The sequence below is a fragment of the Falco peregrinus genome, chromosome Z (assembly GCF_023634155.1).
Source record: "Falco peregrinus isolate bFalPer1 chromosome Z, bFalPer1.pri, whole genome shotgun sequence".
NCBI classification, from domain to species: Eukaryota; Metazoa; Chordata; class Aves; order Falconiformes; family Falconidae; genus Falco; species Falco peregrinus.
This window is the reverse complement of record NC_073739.1, coordinates 45,614,299-45,635,379: the sequence shown is the minus strand read 5'-3', so window position 1 is coordinate 45,635,379 and position 21,081 is coordinate 45,614,299. Positions and strand designations below refer to the sequence as shown.

Below are 21,081 nucleotides of genomic sequence, written 5' to 3'. Positions count from 1 at the left end.
ACACACTGGTTTCATTCTTCGGAGATTAGCAATCTCTTATGTGCTCAGGTTCTTTCCAGCTTAGCACACTGTTTCTTTTGAAGGATTTGTTTTCCTGGGTTGAACTTAAGAACTCAGACACCTTATCACACTTTCACAAGCTTGCTCTCTAAGGGGGAAAGAAGAGGAGGAAAAAAAGGCCTGTCAAGTCTTGCGCCAGTTAAATCCATGCTCACAGGGGATTTGTTTTTCTTCTGGCGTCATATTAGGCGTTCAAACCAAGCGGTGTTATGAGGCTGCGGGTGAGTGTCCACCAAACCCTTAATGAGGCTAATCCTACAGCAGCACATTCCAAGCAGCTAATGGGTGCAAGGGCTTCGCTCCCTCTCACATCTCTGCGTTGTGGACGGACTGAGCGACTTGTTCGGGGGGGGCGGTCGCAGATGTATTATTAGTGATCACCGGCAGCAGGGAAACATGGACAGCAGAGTTTGCTCCAGGACAGACTTAAACCACCAAGTTTGATGCTCAGGTAAAGAAGAGGGAGAAAAAAGATTCTTGGTGGGATTTTGCAGCTAAGTTAATAAAGAGACTAAACCTAGAAATCTAAGCTGTGAGTAAACTAAAGCAAAGTGTAAGTATGGCATGTACTTTAGGAATTCACTGTGGACTTTAAACTGTCTTCTAAATTAACACTGAAGGAGTGTTCATGAACTAAGAGAAAGAGAAGGTAAGGTTCTTGCTATACTATTCTTTAAAATACTTTGTAAAATAAAAGTATTTTACATACTTTATTAATAAGAGTTCAGTGCAAACTGTTTTGTTATTGATGTGTTGATTTCCTCAAGTTATTCCAGTTTTGTTATGAAGACTTTACAGCAGGTAACATAATTTATTATATCACTGAACCTTGTATTTCATTGCAAACCATCTCTGTCACAGCAGGATAACTGGCATGGGACAGTGAAACCAGATGCTTTCTTTTTAGTTTGGAAGGACAAGGAATTATGAAATTACTAAGTCGTGTATTTTGGCATTATGACTCTGTCAGGTAGGGTAATCTATTGTTTGAGATCTAAAACCTGGAAAGTCTTTTTTTCCTGATGTGAATAAAAGACTTTTTAAATCAGACTATTATTTTTGCAATATTACAATCAAAGAAGTATAACGAAAATTCAAATGCAAATTATTACTATATTTAACATAGCTGGGTTTCTTTTCTACTTAAAAGACAGTATGAAAAAGAGTAGGAAAACATTTTAAGTGTTCATTTAATGTTTTTTTAAAGCCTGCTTGTATACCTAAGGAGAAAGGTTTTCAGTGAAGTACCTGTTATGGCACCTTTCTGTAATTAGTGGTCATCTTTAGAAAAGATACATTAGGTCTACATAGTAAGTAAATTCACCAGGGTAAATTGTTTGCAGGAAAATATGCATAATTTATGACATTTAATAAAGGTATTTTTAGGGACTCTTGTCGACTTGAATTATAGTCATATGCTGTGTAAGTTCTGCACTAGAAGCTGATTTTGAATGTCAGGAAGAAAATTAGGCTTACAAAAACTTTTCATGTTTTCTAAAGGATATTGCAGGCATGTATTTAGTGTTAAAACAAACAAGCATAAAGATAAAACTGACATTATTCTATAAGTGTTCTTTTTTTGTCAAAAGGTTACAGAATATGCATATGTACACAACAAATGGGGTTCATTAATCTGCAGCTTCTTATCAGTGTATATCTTCTTAAGGCAATATAGAAAGCTTGTGTACTCTTGGCACTCGAGGAGAAATTTCAATAATGTGTGGCACGTATAGTAAACTATGTCATTCAAATGTTAGCATTGCAATACCTGAACAATAATGGCAACTTCATTTCTTTCTGTACAGCACTCAACAAAAAGAAAAACATAATTTTTCTGTGTAGTTTAGCTTCAAAAGTTCTGCAGTAAGAGGGTCAAATGAAGTTCATAAAATTCACTCTGGATGTCTTGACAGTTCTAGAAAGTTTATAAGAAGATTTTCTTTGCATGCAAAGACTACTAAACTGAGAAATTAATGATGCGCTACACTTCTAAGATGATTTGACTGTATAATATACAGTGTTGTGGTGATGATGATGATGATGATTATTGCCTGCATCATAAGCTTGTAAGCATTATAAGTAAATTACAATAAATTAGAACTTCAAGGTACTCTCTCCCATGTAAAGTAAAACTTTTTCAGATTTTTCAGAATTTCTATTTAATTGTCTTTTGCTTAAACATGAAACAAACCTTGCCCCACATCTATAACATATTAACATTCTGTTTGCTACAGTAAAGAAGAACAATCAAATACAGTTCTATTTAATGCTGTTAACAGATTTTTCTTTTTCCTGACTGTAAAAGTCAGATTAGGATGTATGCCATTCCTACAAAATATGAAGTATAGCAGATTTTTCAAATAAAAATTAAGGCAGAACAAAGATAAAATATTGTTATGTAACATGAGTGACCACTAGATCCAGTAAGGGATTATATTCTGTGAAAAAGGCAAAAGAATAACTTTCTCTGTACTGAGAGTAATAAGTAACAAATGTACCTATAAATTCTTACTATGGTACTTTATAGTTTATACTGGTGACATTCATTTACTCCAAAAAATGTCCACAGTTCACAATAATTTTCAAAAGTTCACTAAATAAAAAGTTTATTTATTTATTTAAATAAATAAATTTATTTAAACCATAAATTTCTGGGTTTAAACATGAAAACCCGTTTTAGAGGTTACACCAGCTGGTTGTCTGACTCATAGTGTATCAAAGTCTTTTGTGTCTTGTTTCATTATTTCAGAAACTTATCTTCCTGATTTTTTTTTAAAAAAATATTTATTAAGCTGTCCACGTATGAAACTGTGTTTTCTGGTTCCATGCTAAACAGTGCTCTCGGTACTTGTATAAAGAACTGCTCTGGAATCACAGTGTTGTAAGTTCTATTGTAAGACATTTATTTTCTACTTTGTGAGATTATATTAGTTTTTTTTTAATTAGAGCTGACTTAATTGTATCACTTAAATGGAAATAGATTTTTTCAAGTATTTTTAATGAATAGGTGTGTTTTTCTTCTGTTGTGCAGAAAGCTTTACAATTTGGATTAATTCTTCAGTGGTTGCTGCTATGAGAATATAGATGACAGCATCAAAGTCATATGCCTACTGAATATGAAAACAATCTTAAGAGCTTGTATTGGGTGCTTAGCTCTAGAAGGGAACCATAGTTCTAATGGAAAATGTTTGCTTTGTGCAAAATGTGCACTGCATTCCTGCAAAGTCAGTGAAGTTTTCTTTTATGTTTGAAGTTCCTATTCAGTTGTACTTTAAGTCGTGTTTAATAAGCAAACAGAGCTCACGGCATTTCCTTTCTCTTTTTTAGGCACAGAAATCATGGATAGAAAGAGCGTTTTACAAGAGAGAATGTGTTCATATCATACCCAGCACCAAAGACCCCCATAGGTAATTACATGCTACTTGTATGAAAAAATGAAAGCAAATTACAAGAAAATATATGTGTGTGCATACATATGTGTATAGATATAAATAGTTTGTAAAGATTTATTTGATCATAAGGTTGTTGAATTACATCTGGAGTGATGGATTCCTATGGGCACTATTTGTTTACATTTCAAAACTTTCATCATCCAAAAAAAAGATAAATCAAAAGTGGCTCAGCATCTCTGTTTAATTTCCTTATCTTCTTAGTTCAATATTCAATACCTTGAATATTTACCTAGATTGGATGCATGACATATAATACAAAGAGAAAATTGTGGTGAACTACCAATTTAAAATATGTACTAGTTCATGCAAAAGCTGATTATTTGCCCTGATGTCATCTGAAGACAGTAGAAAATATTCTTTAACTTCATTTTGGACGTATTTAGAACAAAGCATGATTGTATTGAAATACAGGAGAGTCCAAAGGAAACAAGAACATTAAAAGAAAAGGTAATGTCTGTACCTGTACCATGTTGCTTCCACGAGTAGAGGCTTCAGATAGCAGGGAAGTGGTCAGCAGATTTGAAATTTTTTTTTTTTTTTGAGATCTATTGGCTATTTAAGAGAGTTGGTTTCCCTTTCGGTCTATATGCACGTGACTCAAGTTTTCTGTTTGTTTAATGTCATAGGTGTTGCTGTGGGCGTCTAATAGGTCAACATGTTGGACTGACTCCAAGCATCTCCATTATTCAGAATGAGAAAAATGAAAGCAGGCTTACTCGCAATGACATCCAGTCGGAGAAGTGGTCCATCAGCAAGCACACACAGCTCAGCCCGACGGACGCTTTTGGAACCATTGAGTTCCAAGGAGGAGGCCACTCCAATAAAGCCATGGTAACCACATTTTTCTTTTAGATAAATAATGCTGCTAGCTCAAAAAAGGCATTCACAAAGAATAAACAATATTCTTTCTTAACTTCATTTTAAAGTATTATTTAGTGTAAGACCATAACATATGTTTTTATGTATCACATGCCAAAGAATTGGTGAACAGAATTAACTGTAAAAGCTGGAGTGCAGCATAAGAGGGGCTACCTTTAGGAAGATTGAAGACCTGCTAATGTGCTGCTGACTTGATTTTCTTCCAATGGACAGCCATCCTGCTTTTCTGAATAATTTGAGGTTTCAACTATGATTGCCCATTGCTGATTGTGTCTGCAAGGCTGACACATTTTAAATATACCAAATTTCTTCTGATATTCCTCCAGACATATATTGGAGGATAGATCAGTTAGACTTACTGTTTCATCTTTCAATGAAATAAGAGATCCAGTGTCTAAGCTAGGAACTTGGAAATTGCTATTCTGCCACAGATACCTTCCACAAATTTCTTTTAATATTCCTCCAGACTAGTACTGGAGGATAGACCAATTAGACCTACTGGTTCGTCTTTCAACAAAATAAGAGGTCCAGTAAGTGTCTAAGCTATGAACTGGGAGATCCTATTCTACCACAGATTTCCTTGAGCAAATCATTTAATCATAATACAATGCTATGGAGTGATACCAAAGTATATTAATCTGAAGGCATTGCTCCACTAAGTTGGAGAGATGTTTACAGCACCCGTACTAACACAAGCATGTATTTCTTCCATGTGGCATTACATGAAAAGAAGAATCTCTTTGGCTCTACCTAAGCTGCAGAACCTGGACTTTCAAAATGAAAGATGAGTGTGTACCTAGGACATTGTGGTCAAGACACTGCTTTGGGCAGAAGCAGAACCACTGAGTACTCTGCAGAGTAACCTGCCCAGCAACCCAGTACCATCTTCTGTGGCTAAATTCTTCCCAGCATATCTCTCAGATCTGTTGTGATACTGGATGGATTAGAGACAATGAAGAGCTCAGGTACTATGCTAGCAAGAACCAGACATTTTCCTCAGGTGGATACGTAGGTGCTCGAGATGGAATGATTACTTTAGTGGATGGTTCTGTTCACTCAGATGGATGGCTTGATAGAAAGCAGAAAATACTGTCGCACCAGGAAACAGATAGAAAGTTAAGTCATTTCTCTGAGGGTATCACGGATGCTTTATGTTCAGTTGATAACCAATCACCTAAGAATCTGCAAGGCCTTAGCTAGACAGAGACTTTACTTCCGTAAATAACATGTTTTGAGTGTGAGTAAAATGACACTTCCCAGTGATATGAACCAAACCAGGCTTTTGGTATCCTCACAAGGAGCGGGAACAAAACAGAATGCTTTCCACCAAAACTGAGAAGGTTTCAGAGATACAGTAATCATCATGCTGTTAACCACATATGGATACTTTGCATTAAATCTGTCTTTTTGAGAAAGAGTAATCACTAGAGCTTTTTGAGTTATGTTCTTGAAGATTGCTATAAAGCAATAAACTCGTCTGCTCAGAGAAAAGTAGTCTTGGGCAGCCAAGAAATGATGAAGGGTTTAGAGAAGCTGTTGATACCAATTTCTCTAGAGGATTTCTGGTCTTTGTTGGGATTTTGGTGCCCTGGCACAGTACCATAAAAGGAGATGCTCCAGGGTATATGCTATGTGTTCAAAGGAATATATTTGAAGTGAAACTGTAGAGATTAAATTGGAAGTTAACATGAAGGAAAGAAAAATCTTACCACAGAGTGCAGTCAGGAATGAAACCATGAAGAATTTATAAAAGAAGAAGACAAAAGGTGGTTAAAAATATGAGAAACCCAAGTAACAAGTTAAAACTTAGGGATGAATACAGACAAAACATTTATTGCTGGAAGAACTCTGAATTTATTTTGACAGTACTAGAATCAGGAAGATAGCTGCATCTGCCATCTAGGCATAGTCATTAAACCCCACTCAAAACATGGGAACAACCAAATTCTTCATGAATTAAGCAAATCTGTAAAAGCTCCAGAAATCAAGTCATTCCGCTAATAGCAAAAATGCTGTTTATCTCTTTAGTAGATGTTCTGCTTAGTTACCACCAATGAGAAAAACATCTTTCTTATACCCAAAACACAAATAAGGAGGTTTGCATAACCAGTAATTCTGCATTTTTTTTCATGGAAACAAAATAACAAGCTTTGTTATGCTACGGTGTGTTTGTCACTGAACACAGTATGAAGGTGTTCTATGGTCATATTTCCAGCCCAAAACCTTATTTTAGGGTAGATTATAGTCAAAGAGCTGCCTAAATATTTGTTGTGGGTTTATTAATAGAAAGAATTAAACTCCTGTCTCTGAATTTACTGGGTACAAATTCTTTCCCATAATAAATAAAACTTACCAAATCAAAAGCTTTCTGTGAAAGCCAAGAGGTTGCTCAGTCAAAGCAACCAACCAGTTTTGCCAGCAGAGGAGGGGGAAAAAGAGCATTTAAATTATCTTGAAAAATAAGAAAAGGAACAGGTGTATAATAATCCTTAGAAACGTTCTTGTTCAGACTGTATACATTCAAACCCAACAAGCAGAGAAGCTGGAACATCAACAGCAGCAGGAGGAGAGAGAGAAAAAGGAGAAAACATGATCAAATATGCTAGTTAGTTATTTTCTAGCTACTGGATATGAAATATCACTATAGCATATAAGCTGATTTTTGCTGACAATTGTGGTAAGTTAATATTGTGCCTATTGGATAATAGAATAACCCTGTAAAACTGCAAGATTTAACAAGCTGACCAGCATTAAGGGAAGACCCAGGAGGAGAATTTGGCATAAAATTCAACACCTCTTCCTTACTTTATTTCATGAAATGGATGCCAACACATGAAAATTATTAAGAAGGGAAACACAGAAGTGTTATCTTGGTCTATGCTAACAGTAAAATTGGTACATTTTTCTGAATCAGGCTACAAGGAATTAGGTGTATGGTAGAAACCATAACCTCAGATTTGTAACTGGGAAACTGGTAGTTAACTAATGGAACAGATTAGTGCGTATAAGACTGACATATAATTATTTCCTCTATTGAAGGAACAGAATTGGATTGTCATAATATACAAGCGGTTTTGATAGTAAATCTATCTATACCTTACATCTATATTTGCAAGCTACAAATGCAATGACATAATAATGTATCAGTTGCCACCAGACAATTAACAGTGGCATCATCAGCTGTGAAAGTGAAAATTATGCTGAAATTGTAGCAGAACACATGGGTGTGGAACAAAACAGAAAAGGCAGTGCAGTTTGACATGTCGCAAATAAAACTGGCTATGCCATTAGTTTCATTGCCACAGCCACATAGGAAATTTTCAAACAGCATGAATTTTGCTAATACCTTTTAGTTGTTAAAAGTGTCTTCAGTGGGACTGCACTAAGCTACTTAAATCCATAATGTGTCTAGCTGAGGGTGCAGCGAATTATATAGAAGCGTATAGCTGAAAATAGGTAACATTGGTTAACAAGATCAATTACTAAAGACACCTTTCTTTCAGCGTTCATGTAACCACAGATGATCCTGCAACAACCCTAGTTTTTAGATCTCTGTCAATCACGTATTTTCTTTACAAGTGGCTCCACCCATTAATGTTGAAATGCTGTTCACATTTACATGTTTTTATGGCAGATTTTCAATTCTGACAACTGTAGAAAGATCTGAGAGGGATATGGACATATGTAAACTTTATTAAGAGCTTTTGCAGTAAATCAGTGGATTAAAAAAAGACAAAATGTGATCTGCTTATATCAGTTGGCTCTTTAGGAGTTTAAGAAATAACAGGAATGATTTCATCTAGCTGTATAGTGGCAATTTATTACCCTAACTTCGAGAGCAATTATCAAACTAGTGTGAGTGATTCCTTTCCAATTATGAGCAATATTCTGGAAAATTTCAGAATAGAATCTGGTCATTAGTGGACCAGTTAAGACAATCTTGCTGTGATGCATGTTGCTAACCCAATTTGTAAAATTTACTATGTGCCTTTCCACACACAAAAAAACCCTGTAACGTTCTTATTAATTGGTGTGCCTGGATTCTGTATCAGACTTTTTTAAAGGACTGCTATTTACAGAACTGAAATTTCTTTGATCATGGTTTTTCAAGGTTAGGTGGAAGATGGCTGTTCAAAAAGCTTTAGTGAGTTAAATATATTCCTCCTAACTGAATGCATTCCTATGATACATTTAATATACACAATGAAAAGTTAACAGATATTTGCAGCTGTAGGGGAAATGAAGTTTACTTCAGTGTTGAAAGCTTAACCTTTCTTATGGTGCACAGATACATGAAAGAATGTCAGTAGAAATCTAATGTACGTAAACAGTTTCTTAGAAAGACTTTATAATATTTAGAACCTCAAAAAATTATACTTTATTAAGGATGTTTGGAAATCAGCCATATAAAAAGATATATTTCTGCTTTTAAGATATATTGAGTTCTATCAAAACTGTGTAAAAAGACTCTGAAAAGCCATCAGTGCTTTTGAGAAAAAAAAAAAAAGTTACCCTGTAACTTGCATAAAACATGAAAAAGACAGAAAACATTGTTTTTATTATAGTAAATTAATACTTAAAGAGTATTTACAGACTTTAAAAGATGGCGTCCTACATGGAGAAAAAGAGGAAGTAACAACAAAGCAGCTATCCAAAGCTCATTTAAATGAGTGAAGGTTCTTCCACTATTTAGTGGAACTTGCATGATGCCTTAAAATGTTAAGAACATTAATTTAAAAAGAACCAGTCCATTTTCAGTCTAAGTGAGAGTTTTTCTGTTGGATTCAGTGAGAATTATATCAGGCCTATTTTTTATATAAAGATCACACTTTGAGGGAATCAGTCTTTACCTCGAAGAAGTGTCTGCAGTGGCAGAATCTTGTTTAACATGGGTGAAATAGCCATCCAGTACCGGCATGCATCAAAGAGAGACAAAGGAGCAACATTAGACTGCAGATCACAAAATGTTTTCTGAAGAGATTCTCTTTAAAGAAATACAAAACAATTATGGATCTTTCTATTTTTTTCACTGAGACTCTCTGCAATCATTCACCATGTACTTTAATGAGACAGCTGGGCTTGAGCAGCACTGTAGTCATTTTACCACTCGGGAACTTTGACTTTTGCCCTAAGGCATTGGAGTCTAACTTGCAAGCGTCTAGCTGTTTGACTGATGATGATGCAGTTACCTTTTAGGAAACCACTTGATAAAAAAAGTGAAACAAGTGTTGTCATCAAATGGCACCCTTGCTGACTACTTCTGTGCTAGCTTAGGAATCAAATAGGCATGACAACTTGAACTTAATTTAACATTTCATGGCATTGTGCTGATGTCAGTCAGGTCAGTCTATAGGTTTTGTGGTTCGAAACTACTTTTGCTTCCTGTCTTGCCCTGCTCTTCTGATACATAACAACAGAAGTCCTGCATTCTATCCATACACCACTCCCATAAAGAAGGGATTAAATCATTTGCCATTAGAACTGATCATTTATACAGCTGACAGATACACCAGACATGGAATTTTAGAGTAATAAAGCAGTGGTTTAGCTTAGATTTACACTTAGATTTTAAATTTGCCTCTGGAAGCTATAGAAAAAGAATTCAGCAACAGCAGAAATGCTCATTAAGATTCTAAACAAAAACTGAAAAGGCCTAATATTCTGCTACAAGATTGAAAGAAATGAATCTTTAATATGGACAAAAGTGGCCTTAAAAGTGTTTATTCATAATTTAATGCATACTTTGAAAGTGATGACAAAAGAATTCTCTTGTACTTACTAGTTAACATGTTAAGTAATGGCAGAAGAGTAATCCCAAGCATACCAAACTGAAAATGGCCTCTGTAACAGCAAACATGAATCAGTCATAAAACCTGAGATCTGTGCATGGAAGAAAAATCATGGTGCTTGACACCATTGCCCTTCTCATAAACTTTAAAACAGTAAAGCTTATCCATGATGATTTAAATTGTAATTTACATGAAAAAAACTTTGAGATTTATTTTTGCTTATATTTTCTTCTTATGAAGTAAAATGAACTCTTATCATAAGCATAGAAGGGGTTTGCAGTATAAAGAACAAGCAGTTGTTTTCAGCAAAAGATGTGTACATTTCAAATGAATGCAAGAAAATATTTCTCCTAACATTGTGATTCACTATGTTTATTTATATTTATTGAAATTCAGAGGTCTTAGTGGATAAAAAAAATGAAAGAGGTTTTTGCCAATTAATACATAGGCTTAAGATAGTGAAGTCACAAATTCTAGGGTATAAAACAATCCTAAAGAATCAAAAAAAACATTCACTGGCTGTATTGATTAGTTAATACACATCTGATGCCATTTTTGCCTTCATCCCAATACCATCCCAGATGATGCCATGGCCTCTGTTTTCAGCAAATTTTATGGGCATTACTAACAGTAATTCACTTTAATTATCTCCTTAAAACTCCAAATCTGTCTTCACCAAAAAACAGAGGTAAGGTACAGTGATACCAAAACATAACCTCCATAGTCTGACCAGCAGAAGTTCCGTGTAGGCCCAGCTGAAGGATGTCATCTGTCTGTTAATGCAGTATTAACAAGGCATTGTCCTTTGCAACCTCGGCTGTCCCTAAGGGCGGAGCAAAGGGAGTAAGGATCAGTATCCTTACAACCCCTCTGTTGTGTTAAAACTTTGACAGCCCTTGAATCCCAAACAAAATTATTAGTTTCACCATCTGGTCGGCAGGTTCAGGTGCCATGCAAGATTTTAACTCCCACACAGGAAATGGGATGCTGTGTGGGTGCAGTTCATGTATATATAAGCTCAAGGGTACATTAAGCTCTTGCCAGACATGAATATTGTATGTTTTGTCCATTAGCTGTTACGAATTTGCCTGGCTCCTGCAGAGAACATTACTGATGCACTGGGTTGAATGTGTGTTCCCAAGTTCTTGCGCAGCTTTCAGTTTGGCTGTGCCCCCCTTGCTTCCCTGTGACTATTTGCCCAAACAGGCTTCAGCATCTAGAAATATAAAGAATGGCTGTTCACTGTGCAACAACCCACTCTTGAAAAAGTTAAGTCCTTATTTATTATTAAACTAGAAAGGAGTCCACTTTACTGTCATATGATTTACAAAAAAAGAACAACCTTTTGGAAAGAAATACTGATTAGACATGTTAAAAAAGAACAAAATTATTATATATTATATGTGGATATTATACTACCTGGCATGTTGCAATACGTTAGAACTAGGCATTCCTCCAGCTGAAAGCGAAGGTGCCTGTGTTATAGACCTGATAGCTGTACTGACAGCCCGTCAAGGGAATGATTGCTGAAGTAACTCAGTATGCATCAGTTCAGTAAGATAGATGAATGGCTTTGTATAATCCATTTTATTCAATTAAGCGGGTCCTTCCAGATCTTACCAGCTACAGAACAAATTTTCTCCTGATACATCCCATTTCTGCTGTGCAACTGGAATTCAGAAAAGTATCATCTGCCCTACCATGGGCTTTGTGAAACCTTTCATATATCAACAACAGGAGTAGGAAAAAGAGCCCGGACAGAAAGGCTTGTCAGGAAGAGATAGTTATGTGTATAACATGGTAGTGCTGTATAAATTTTGAAGACAGTTATCCTTGAGCACACACAGATGGGTATGATCTCCCTTGCCGCGAAATGCTGCAGGTGTAACAGAGAAGAGCCAAGAACTGAAAGTTTGTAAATGTGCTTTAAAGCACTTTTAGGGTCCTGTGTCCTGTTAGGTAAATTCATGATCGATACAAAGTAGTCTGTAACCCATCAATTAGCATTCATTCACCTGAAAGGTACCTGCTTATTAGTCTTGTTCAGTTTAAACTTGTGTGCTTGAACAACTGAGCTTGTTCCTTTTACTTCCTACCATTTGAGAGTTTTATATTGTTAATTTGAAAATAAGGTACAAATGAATGCATAGTTGTGACTGACTACCTAGGTCAATTTTGCAGGCCATTTAAATTTCTGCTCCAGTTTTTATATCCATAAATTGAAGACATTTATCTTTCAAGCATTGCTAAGCATATTGAAATAATTAATGACTCAATTTCTTAAATTGCAAATGTTTCATTATTTCTAGTTTCCCAGTTACTTAAGTTTTGAAAAATCATCGTTATCAATTAGTGCTTTTGTCATAAAGGTTGCCTTTTTTCAGTGTTCTGTTTGGCATAGATCGTATGTGTTAGGAACCAGTGAGTATAACCAATCTTTTTTGCTTTACTCCTGCCCTTATTTCTGCAGTATGTACGTGTGTCTTTTGACACAAAGCCTGACCTTCTTCTGCATCTGATGACCAAAGAGTGGCAGCTTGAGCTCCCCAAACTTCTCATCTCTGTGCACGGGGGCCTTCAGAATTTCGAACTTCAGCCAAAACTCAAGCAAGTCTTTGGAAAAGGCCTCATTAAGGCTGCTATGACAACTGGAGCATGGATATTCACTGGAGGAGTAAACACAGGTAACAGCAACATTGAAATGAAAGCACAGTGACATCTAGGAGATTTCATGACAGAAAAAAATTAGGACTGGTGAGATTAAGAAGCCATTCCATGTTTTAATTTGTGTTGGCTGTACGATATGCAAACAAGCAAATGCCAAGTTCATACCAGCCTGGCAGATACCAGGGAATAAAAGGTTTGCTAAGGCATGAAAAGCACACTGGAGAGCTGAAAGTAAAGCCTCCTGCTTAGCAGTTATATTAGTATATTGCAGTGAAGTCTTTAGAATAACAGTAAGCTACAGGGAGAGACTACTAACCAGAAACTGAAGAAGTCAAACTCTCTTTACATAAAATGGACAAAATTTTCATCCAAGGACCTCTATTTTATCTTATAAGGTGATCTGTAGTATGAAAGGGGAAAAGGTCTGTTTTGTGGATGTGATGGAAAACTTTATTGTAAATAAGTACCACTTTTTCCTTTCTTATAGACAGCTTGACCTAATTTTTTTCTATTACCCCTGCAGCAAGAGTGATAACATTGCCATTTCTATTCTAAGTTAAGAACATCATTAACATACCATACGGGTGTCCTAATGACCCAAGGTAACAGCTTACGCAGCTCCACTGAGTGACCACACGTAGGTTTTGAGAATAAGCTGCAAAACATAGTTCTCCAGATAAAAAAGGTTGGGCAATGTCTTCCCAGTTACCCTCCTTGAAGGAGGCAGAAAGGAGAAGAGATGCAGAGGAAAGCTGAAGAGTTCTGCTAGAAATACATGCAAGAAGTTTTGAGCTAGGACACGTACTTGTAAGTTCTTACGTAGTTTTCATTTTCTGCAGTAACAAAGCTAGCATTTATTACTTTAGTGATCCCACAGAGTGTATCCTCTTACTGTCTATGGAAAACACTGTAATCACTCTATCATGCATTAATTTTAGTGCATTGTGGATCAGCTCCTACATATTTGAATATGAATGCTTAATAGGAGTCTTGGGCCTTTTCGTTTCCAGAGCACATCAAATTTAAATCAATATTTAGTTTTATCACAGCAGTAATACAAATAGCAAAGAAGAGGCGTAGCTTCCAGAGTGTTATACAGATAAACAGACTCACATGTATGTAATATCCCCTACATCTCTGCAGAACAAGGAAGAAAATCAGGTTAAATATCGACCTGTACACTGTGGTGAGAATGTTAGTTGCCAGATACTCCTGTAGTGATGATGATGAAGACAGATGCAAATTGCAAGTTAATATCACATTAGAAAACTTAGATATTGTACACACATTGCAGTGGATTACAACAGAAACTGTAGAAATCAAACTACAGAAACTTTGTAAACAAGGACTGACTATTAACATCGCCATTTGGCAAATGCACAGCTGCTTTATACTATCATCATAGCTGCAAATGCCAAAACAATACAAATAAACAAAGAAAGTCAACTTCTTATTGTTGAAATTATATTTTTTTTGCTGTAATAAAAAAATTACCTAGACAAAACAGTGAAGTTCAAGTTGTTGTGTGTTATTTTAAAAACTTATAATTCCAGAAGCAGTTCTTCATTATCAGTTACATCTCATTGCTGGTTTTGATTTCTGGAGCAAAGCAGTTGATTATGCCAGGGCTAGGTTTTCAGACTGTGTAGATGAAAATTAAGTGTTTTATCTCTATGTGAAATTGTACAAATTGAGAATTTCTGAGTACAGTGTGTTCTGTTGATGAATTTTTAAATCAGATTTATCATAAGGAAAAGTATAATTGAAAAAACCTGAAATACTGCTGTTGGACTAAGAGTCAGTGAGGTGACAGGGATGATGCATACTTGGCTATAACCATGACTCTTAAATGACTTAGACAAGTTGTTCTGAATATTCACGTTATACCAAAAGTTGATTATTCTAAATAGCAGAAATTTTTGCAGCCTGGACAGTTTTTCTGCTTTGAATCCTTTGGGTTACTGGATCGTAGCTTCATTCATAGTTGATTGCAGTGTCATGGTTTAACCCAAGCTGGCAACCAAGTACCACACAGCTGCTTGTTCACTCCACCACCCCTGCAGTGGGATGGGCAGGAGAATCAGCAAAAAGGTAAAACTTGTGGGTTGAGATAAGAACAATTTAATAATTGAAATAAAATAAAACAAAACTGTTTATCGTTATCATCATTATCATTGTTGTTATTATTACTATTATTACAATTATAATAGCAAGGAGAGAGAGGGAGAGAGGAATAAAACACAAAGGAAAACCCCCAAGTGATTCACAATACAGTTGCTCACCACGCCTGACCGATGCCCAGCCAGTCCCTGGGCAGTGATCTGCAGCTCCCAGCCAACTCCCCACAGCTGATACACTGAGCAGGAGCTCTGTGGTACGGAATATCCCTGTGGCTAGTTGAGGTCAGCTGTCCTGGCTCTGCTCCTGCCTGGCTTCTTGTGCCCCTGCTCATGGGCAGCACATGGGAGACTTGAAGGAAGAGTCCTTGATTTAGAATGAGCACTACTTAGCAACAACTAAAACATCAGTGTGTTAGCAGCACTATAACCATACTGAGTCCAAAACACAGCATCGTCCTAGCTACTAAGAAAAAAATTAACTCTATCTCAGCTGAAACCAGGACATGCAGGTACAGGGTTTTTATCCTTTTCCACCACAGGAAGGAAATTAGATTCCAGGATGTAGAGGACTTGTTAGGTTGGGGGTTTTTTTCTTACATGGTTTATTTACAGTGTAGAAAAACTACAGCTAAAATTTCATCCATTATGTGACCTGTAATTCCAAAACAGTCATCTTGAAATTGTGGAATCTGAGCAAGAAGCAAACACAGAAACTGAGTAACAGATAATGTCTGCAGCAAATCCACAGGTCTGCTATAGTGCAGCCGCATCATAAAAATAGTTATTGGTGCACAGGTAAAAAAATCATTGTATGAAAAGGAAGGAGGATAAGGCACTTGCCCTCCGCACAAACATTCCCCTGAAACACTAACAAAGCTGGCTTAAAGCTTGCCAGGAGCGTTATCAGCAACCAGCTGGAAACAAGCTGGGGAGCAGTCACTGTCTCTGTACTACTTTCTGTTTTCTCACTGATCCCCAGGGCGGGTTCTAGTACCTACTGGAAGCTATCTCAGGTGACTCAGTTTGTTTGGAAGGAATGGTAGAATAGCTCACCACAGAGTGGTATAATGACATTTTCCATTTCCATCCTTTATTCAGACAGATTGAAACTTCTGTGTACAAGTTACACTTTTTAGGGGTTTGGGGGAGGTGTTTAATTCCTGTGCTGCTTTCTGTCCTTGGGAAGGATACAAATGCTTGCACGCACACATTTGTGAACACAAGTGCAGTTAAGCAAGTTGCAGTCAGCTGACAATATTTCCTTTCTTATTTATAGAGCTGTGTAATTTTTTTCTTGCAACTTCATTTAACATGTTTTAGATTAGATAAAATGGACTTACAGTATTACTGTAATAAGAATCAACAGGAATATATTCGTAGCTTTACTGAATTGTAAGTATATGCATAGATGTTCCCTCAAAAAGAATTCTGTACTAAATCCATTCAATAATGAACAAAAAGGACATAGTTTGAATTTCTATTTTATGCGTATTCTTTCCCAGGAGTCATTCGGCATGTTGGAGATGCGCTGAAAGATCATGCTTCAAAATCTCGGGGGAAGATCTGCACCATTGGTATAGCCCCCTGGGGGATTGTGGAAAATCAAGAGGACCTGATTGGCAAAGATGTAAGCCCTATATGGATACAGATCACCTCCAATATATATAAATCTTCCAGTTAATTTTCCTTTTCTCTCCATCTTTCACTTAACAATTCCTCATAGAATTAATGTCTGCAGCAAAAAAATCAATCTATGCACAGATTTTCCATTATGGTTGATAGCAGTTTTGACAAAGCAATAATAAAAATTCCTGCACTGTATATTCTTTAAAAATAAATCATAAAGATATTTCATTAGATGCTATTCTTGAAAATATATTCTTTTCATCCTTAGAACACTATGAACCCTGAAAAGTGCCTAAGAAAACAAGGATTGCAAAGCTTCAATCTTATTTATTTTGAAACAATCCTATGATGCACTGGTTAAATTCAGAATTTCAGACCGTCCCCCTTATAGTATATTCTATCCTATACATTTTTATTGCTGCGCTTGTGCAGAGTCTTACAGGTGTATTGGACATGAGATCAGACCTCAAAGAATCATTACTTCAGTCACCTTCTGAAGAGCAAAGTCAGTGTTTCTTGTATTCTTTCACATCATTCTTGTCTTTTAAACCTATACTGTTACTCAGAAAGATTAATTCCCTGATTTTAAATATGTGAATAATTTACTTACACTGCTCATATGTTACCTGAAACTTCTCTGAGACCTTTGTTTTTCTTAACTCACCTCTGATTCATTCCCAAGCAATCTGCCTGAGAAACAGTGGCTAACTTTGAGTTGAGAAAAGATAGTCTCCATTCTGAATAATAAACGTTTTTCTTGACTACATTACTCTAAACCATTCATCTCTGTATGTTCACCCCTTAGCAAGTTGGGGAGGGGAAGAAAATTCAAGTATCAGTTAGGTCAGAAGGAATTACAATCAGTATGAAGAAACTGATCTAGCTGGAATTCATTGCAATTCATTATTAAAGTATAGCCATTAGGAGGAATTGTGTTAGCAGGGGAGTTTGTACTCTTAATACCACTAGCGCTTGTATAATAGGGTTACTAATATATACAAACAAGCAGGACGGGACTCTTAATCAGTATTGTGACTCACTAATGAACTCTTCCGAGATGCAGTGCAAAAGGTGACAAGCAGAAATAGCTAATCACAAAGGCAAGATGCAACGTGTTAAAGTGTAATGTAAACATCAATTTCAAATGATCAGTCATTACAGACTATTCATGGAATTATGGAAGCATTGAAAGATGAAAGAAGGCAAGAAAGGACATCAAATTAGTTGTGAATTTGAGGACATTGGTATTCCTCCATTAGTTATTTCCACCTGTTGGAAAGCTAACTACCTTTGTTCTCAGCTAGTCACCATAGAAAGACATGAAGAAACAAGTTGTTTTCCCAGCTCTTCCAGCCAACTGAACAGCCACCTCTGATTTCTGATTTCTGATTTCTTTAAGAGGCGTTTTCCTCTAAACAGCCTTCCAATTTAGCAGGGAACCAAGAAGTTGTATACTAATTTTTTTCAAAAAAAAAAAGCTTTCTGGTAATCCAAAAAAAGGTTAATAGTCTGATCATCAGACAGAAAGCGACAGAAGTTTAAAAACCAGTAAAGAAAACAAATTTGGGTAAAGTCTTCCATTAATGGACCCACAAATATACCAATAGCATTACAATTGCAGGGTCATCACTAAAGGACAAAAATAGTTCCAAAATGTACTTTGTGATAGGCAGAATTGAAATTGCCCCTCCAAACTTCCTGGCCACTAATATTTTCATAAAATGATTTATCAATGGCATGATACAATGCTGAAGCACTTCTGGTTTTGTCCATCTCTAATGCACATGTAATGATATTACTTTATACTTACCAATATTTAATTTCATCTTCCATTTTATTGCCTAGTCAGGCTGCTTTAGGAAGACTTCCTTTAACTCTTCATAGTCCACTGAAATATCTGTCAGATTTTCACAGTCTTCTTAACCCCAAATCCCTTACAACTGGGTTGAACAGAACATGACCCAGCTTAAGGCAGGCTACTTGTGTCACTAAGTCTTCTTAGTAACACTCAGTCTTTGCAAAAATTAACTTTTCCTTCTTACTGTCTTCCCTACCCTTAGCTTTCCTCAGTTACTAGTGCCTCAAAGGACTTTCCCTGTTATCCAATGTGTGCAGTTTCTTTAGAAGCATTTGGTGAGGAAGCTTTTTGAAAGCTTTTTGAAAATCAAAGGGTACTGGCTCATTAGATGTGAATGGTGTGAAATGAACCAAAAACAGGAACTGTAAATAGCACCGTAAGCATGTAAATCAACATTAAACAAGAAACAAAGGCTACAAAAGATTATGCAGGAGGTGGAAAAAGTCAACCAATAGTAAAAGGCCTGTTGCACTTCAGCATCAATGTGGCTTTATACCTATATACACGACGTCTAGTTAAATTATGATCAGAACTGAAGAGCTGTCAAAACATACCCTTCCAGCATCACATAGATAGAAAATTTTCTTAGTCATGGGATTTGGGGAGTGGTGGGCAGGGGGGAGAGTTAATGCCACTGCACGTGCCCCAGTGCATGTTGCCTCCTGCCTCCTGTGCCTTGTGGCAAGTCCAGCATGCTCTGCAGACCTGTGCCTGTGTTAGTGATCCAGCCCTTGCCTGGCTTCTATGGATCTTAAAGTCACAGCTAAGGAGTTTTATTACATTTACCAATCGATCCAGATCAGTCAGCTCTTGGCAATCCCGAAGGATTTCCTCAGAGCCATAAAGAGGACTGGCCAAGTTAAGCAAAATATTACTGTCGTTTGCTATTCATTATATTGTGATGATTAAAGCTCCCTAAAGAGACTTGTCTTACTCCAGTACTGTAAAAGCAATATAGCAGAAAATAGTGCCCATCTTAACACACCTAGATTCTAATTTAAAATCAAAGCACACAAGGGAAAGTTAGTTAGTTGCCTTACTTCCAATTTTCTTACAGAACTGAGGATGTAGGGTGGCTTGCTCAGTCTTGTAGAAAACTTGAACTATAAAGTACTTCCTACATAGAGAGCCATTCTTCCTTTTAAAGGAGTGCACTTTGTGAGTCTTCATAGCATGCATGTCTTTCCTTTCAGAGACTGTTCAGTCCTCATTTGGGTTTAATTCTTAGTCACCTCAGTAGTAACAGTGCCTAGATTACGAAGTGGACATGATTTTAGTATTTTCCTTTTGCTCAATGAAATCATTCAAATAAATTTCATTTGTAGCCCAAAGAACCCAGTATTTGAGACTTAAATCAAAATACACTTTTATTGTGCAACTTAGTGAGAAGGACATTTCCAGCATACTGTGATATGTCATTGGTCAGTCAAGATGCTGTAGTACATAACCTAGTAACTTAATAGAATACATTTGTTAGTAATTAAAGTTTCGAGGGGGAAAAATCCAACCTTTTTCTTACTGAACTAAAATTCAGCTCTGTGCTGCTATGCTGAATCACTGCAAAACCCATGACATGCTGTAAAAATCCTTACATACATGAATGCAGCAAGTTGCCGTAAGAAGTTCCTAAATTCCCTTCAAATTTCTTCCATTTTATTTGTCTCCCTTAGACTACTCTTATAGCCTTGGATTATAGTGTGTTTCCCTCCCTGTATTGCTTCATTGACCTGTTGGTTACACTCAACAACTGGAATATGGCAAAACTGAAGCTCAGCAGAAATTTTGGCAAAAGTGAAATACTTGTTATTTTTAACAAAGGCTTTAGCCAATGAAAAAGAAGAAATAAGGGTCAGCTTTTATCATTTAGAATGATATCTTTTATCATTTAGAATGTTCAGCAGAATGCACAACCCAAAATATAAGCCTACTTTGTAGATTTGTGCATAAACAGATAAAAGTGCTACATAAAAGCAAAGTGTGAGAAAAAAACTACTTTCTCACAGCAAATTTATTTATTATTATTTATTTTATATATATATAATATAATATATAATATATATTTATTATACAGTATTTTATATATAACATATTGTATATACTTTAATGTATAATATAATATCTATTATATTATATTAGATATATATGTTATATTTTTTTTTATACACACACACACACACTTATCAACCCCTTTCATGCTCTCTGTTCCAGAATAAGTTATATTTTTTACTTCCTAGAACATAAATGCTGGAAGCACAGTCATTGCCAATGTTCTTTACAGATTTCACTAACAGCAGAAGCCTGTTCTTTTGTACTACTCAGAATATTCAGGAAAAATAAATATAGTAAAACCCAAGCAATGAGTATGTTTACTGCTACTTGAAATCTACTCTCCTATACAGATAAAATCATATAAATAAGGAGCAAATATTTTCCATTTTTATATAAAATCTGTATTTATATTGGACTAAATATAAATTAAATCCAAACATCTTTAGATATTTATTTTGTTGAAAAATAAACCCTGGATTTCTCAGTCTGTTTCTAGATGATAATGCTTCTGATCTATTAGAGACTGCAGTTTCAGAGTAACCATTTTTTATATTAGTGCATTTGCTGAATTTTATAACTGT

The 21,081-nt window shown here is 35.9% G+C and overlaps 1 protein-coding gene across 1 annotated transcript in view; it reads left to right on the top strand.

The window, feature by feature from the left end:
* The window catches only part of TRPM3 (transient receptor potential cation channel subfamily M member 3), a 286,612-nt gene that overhangs the window by 134,612 nt on the left and 130,919 nt on the right, over positions 1-21,081 (top strand). Inside the window, exons 2-5 of the mRNA XM_027791380.2 lie at positions 3,388-3,467; positions 4,139-4,343; positions 12,651-12,864; positions 16,470-16,594. Coding sequence (XP_027647181.2) covers positions 3,388-3,467; positions 4,139-4,343; positions 12,651-12,864; positions 16,470-16,594 — 624 coding nt within the window. The remainder of the gene's footprint in view (positions 1-3,387; positions 3,468-4,138; positions 4,344-12,650; positions 12,865-16,469; positions 16,595-21,081) is intronic.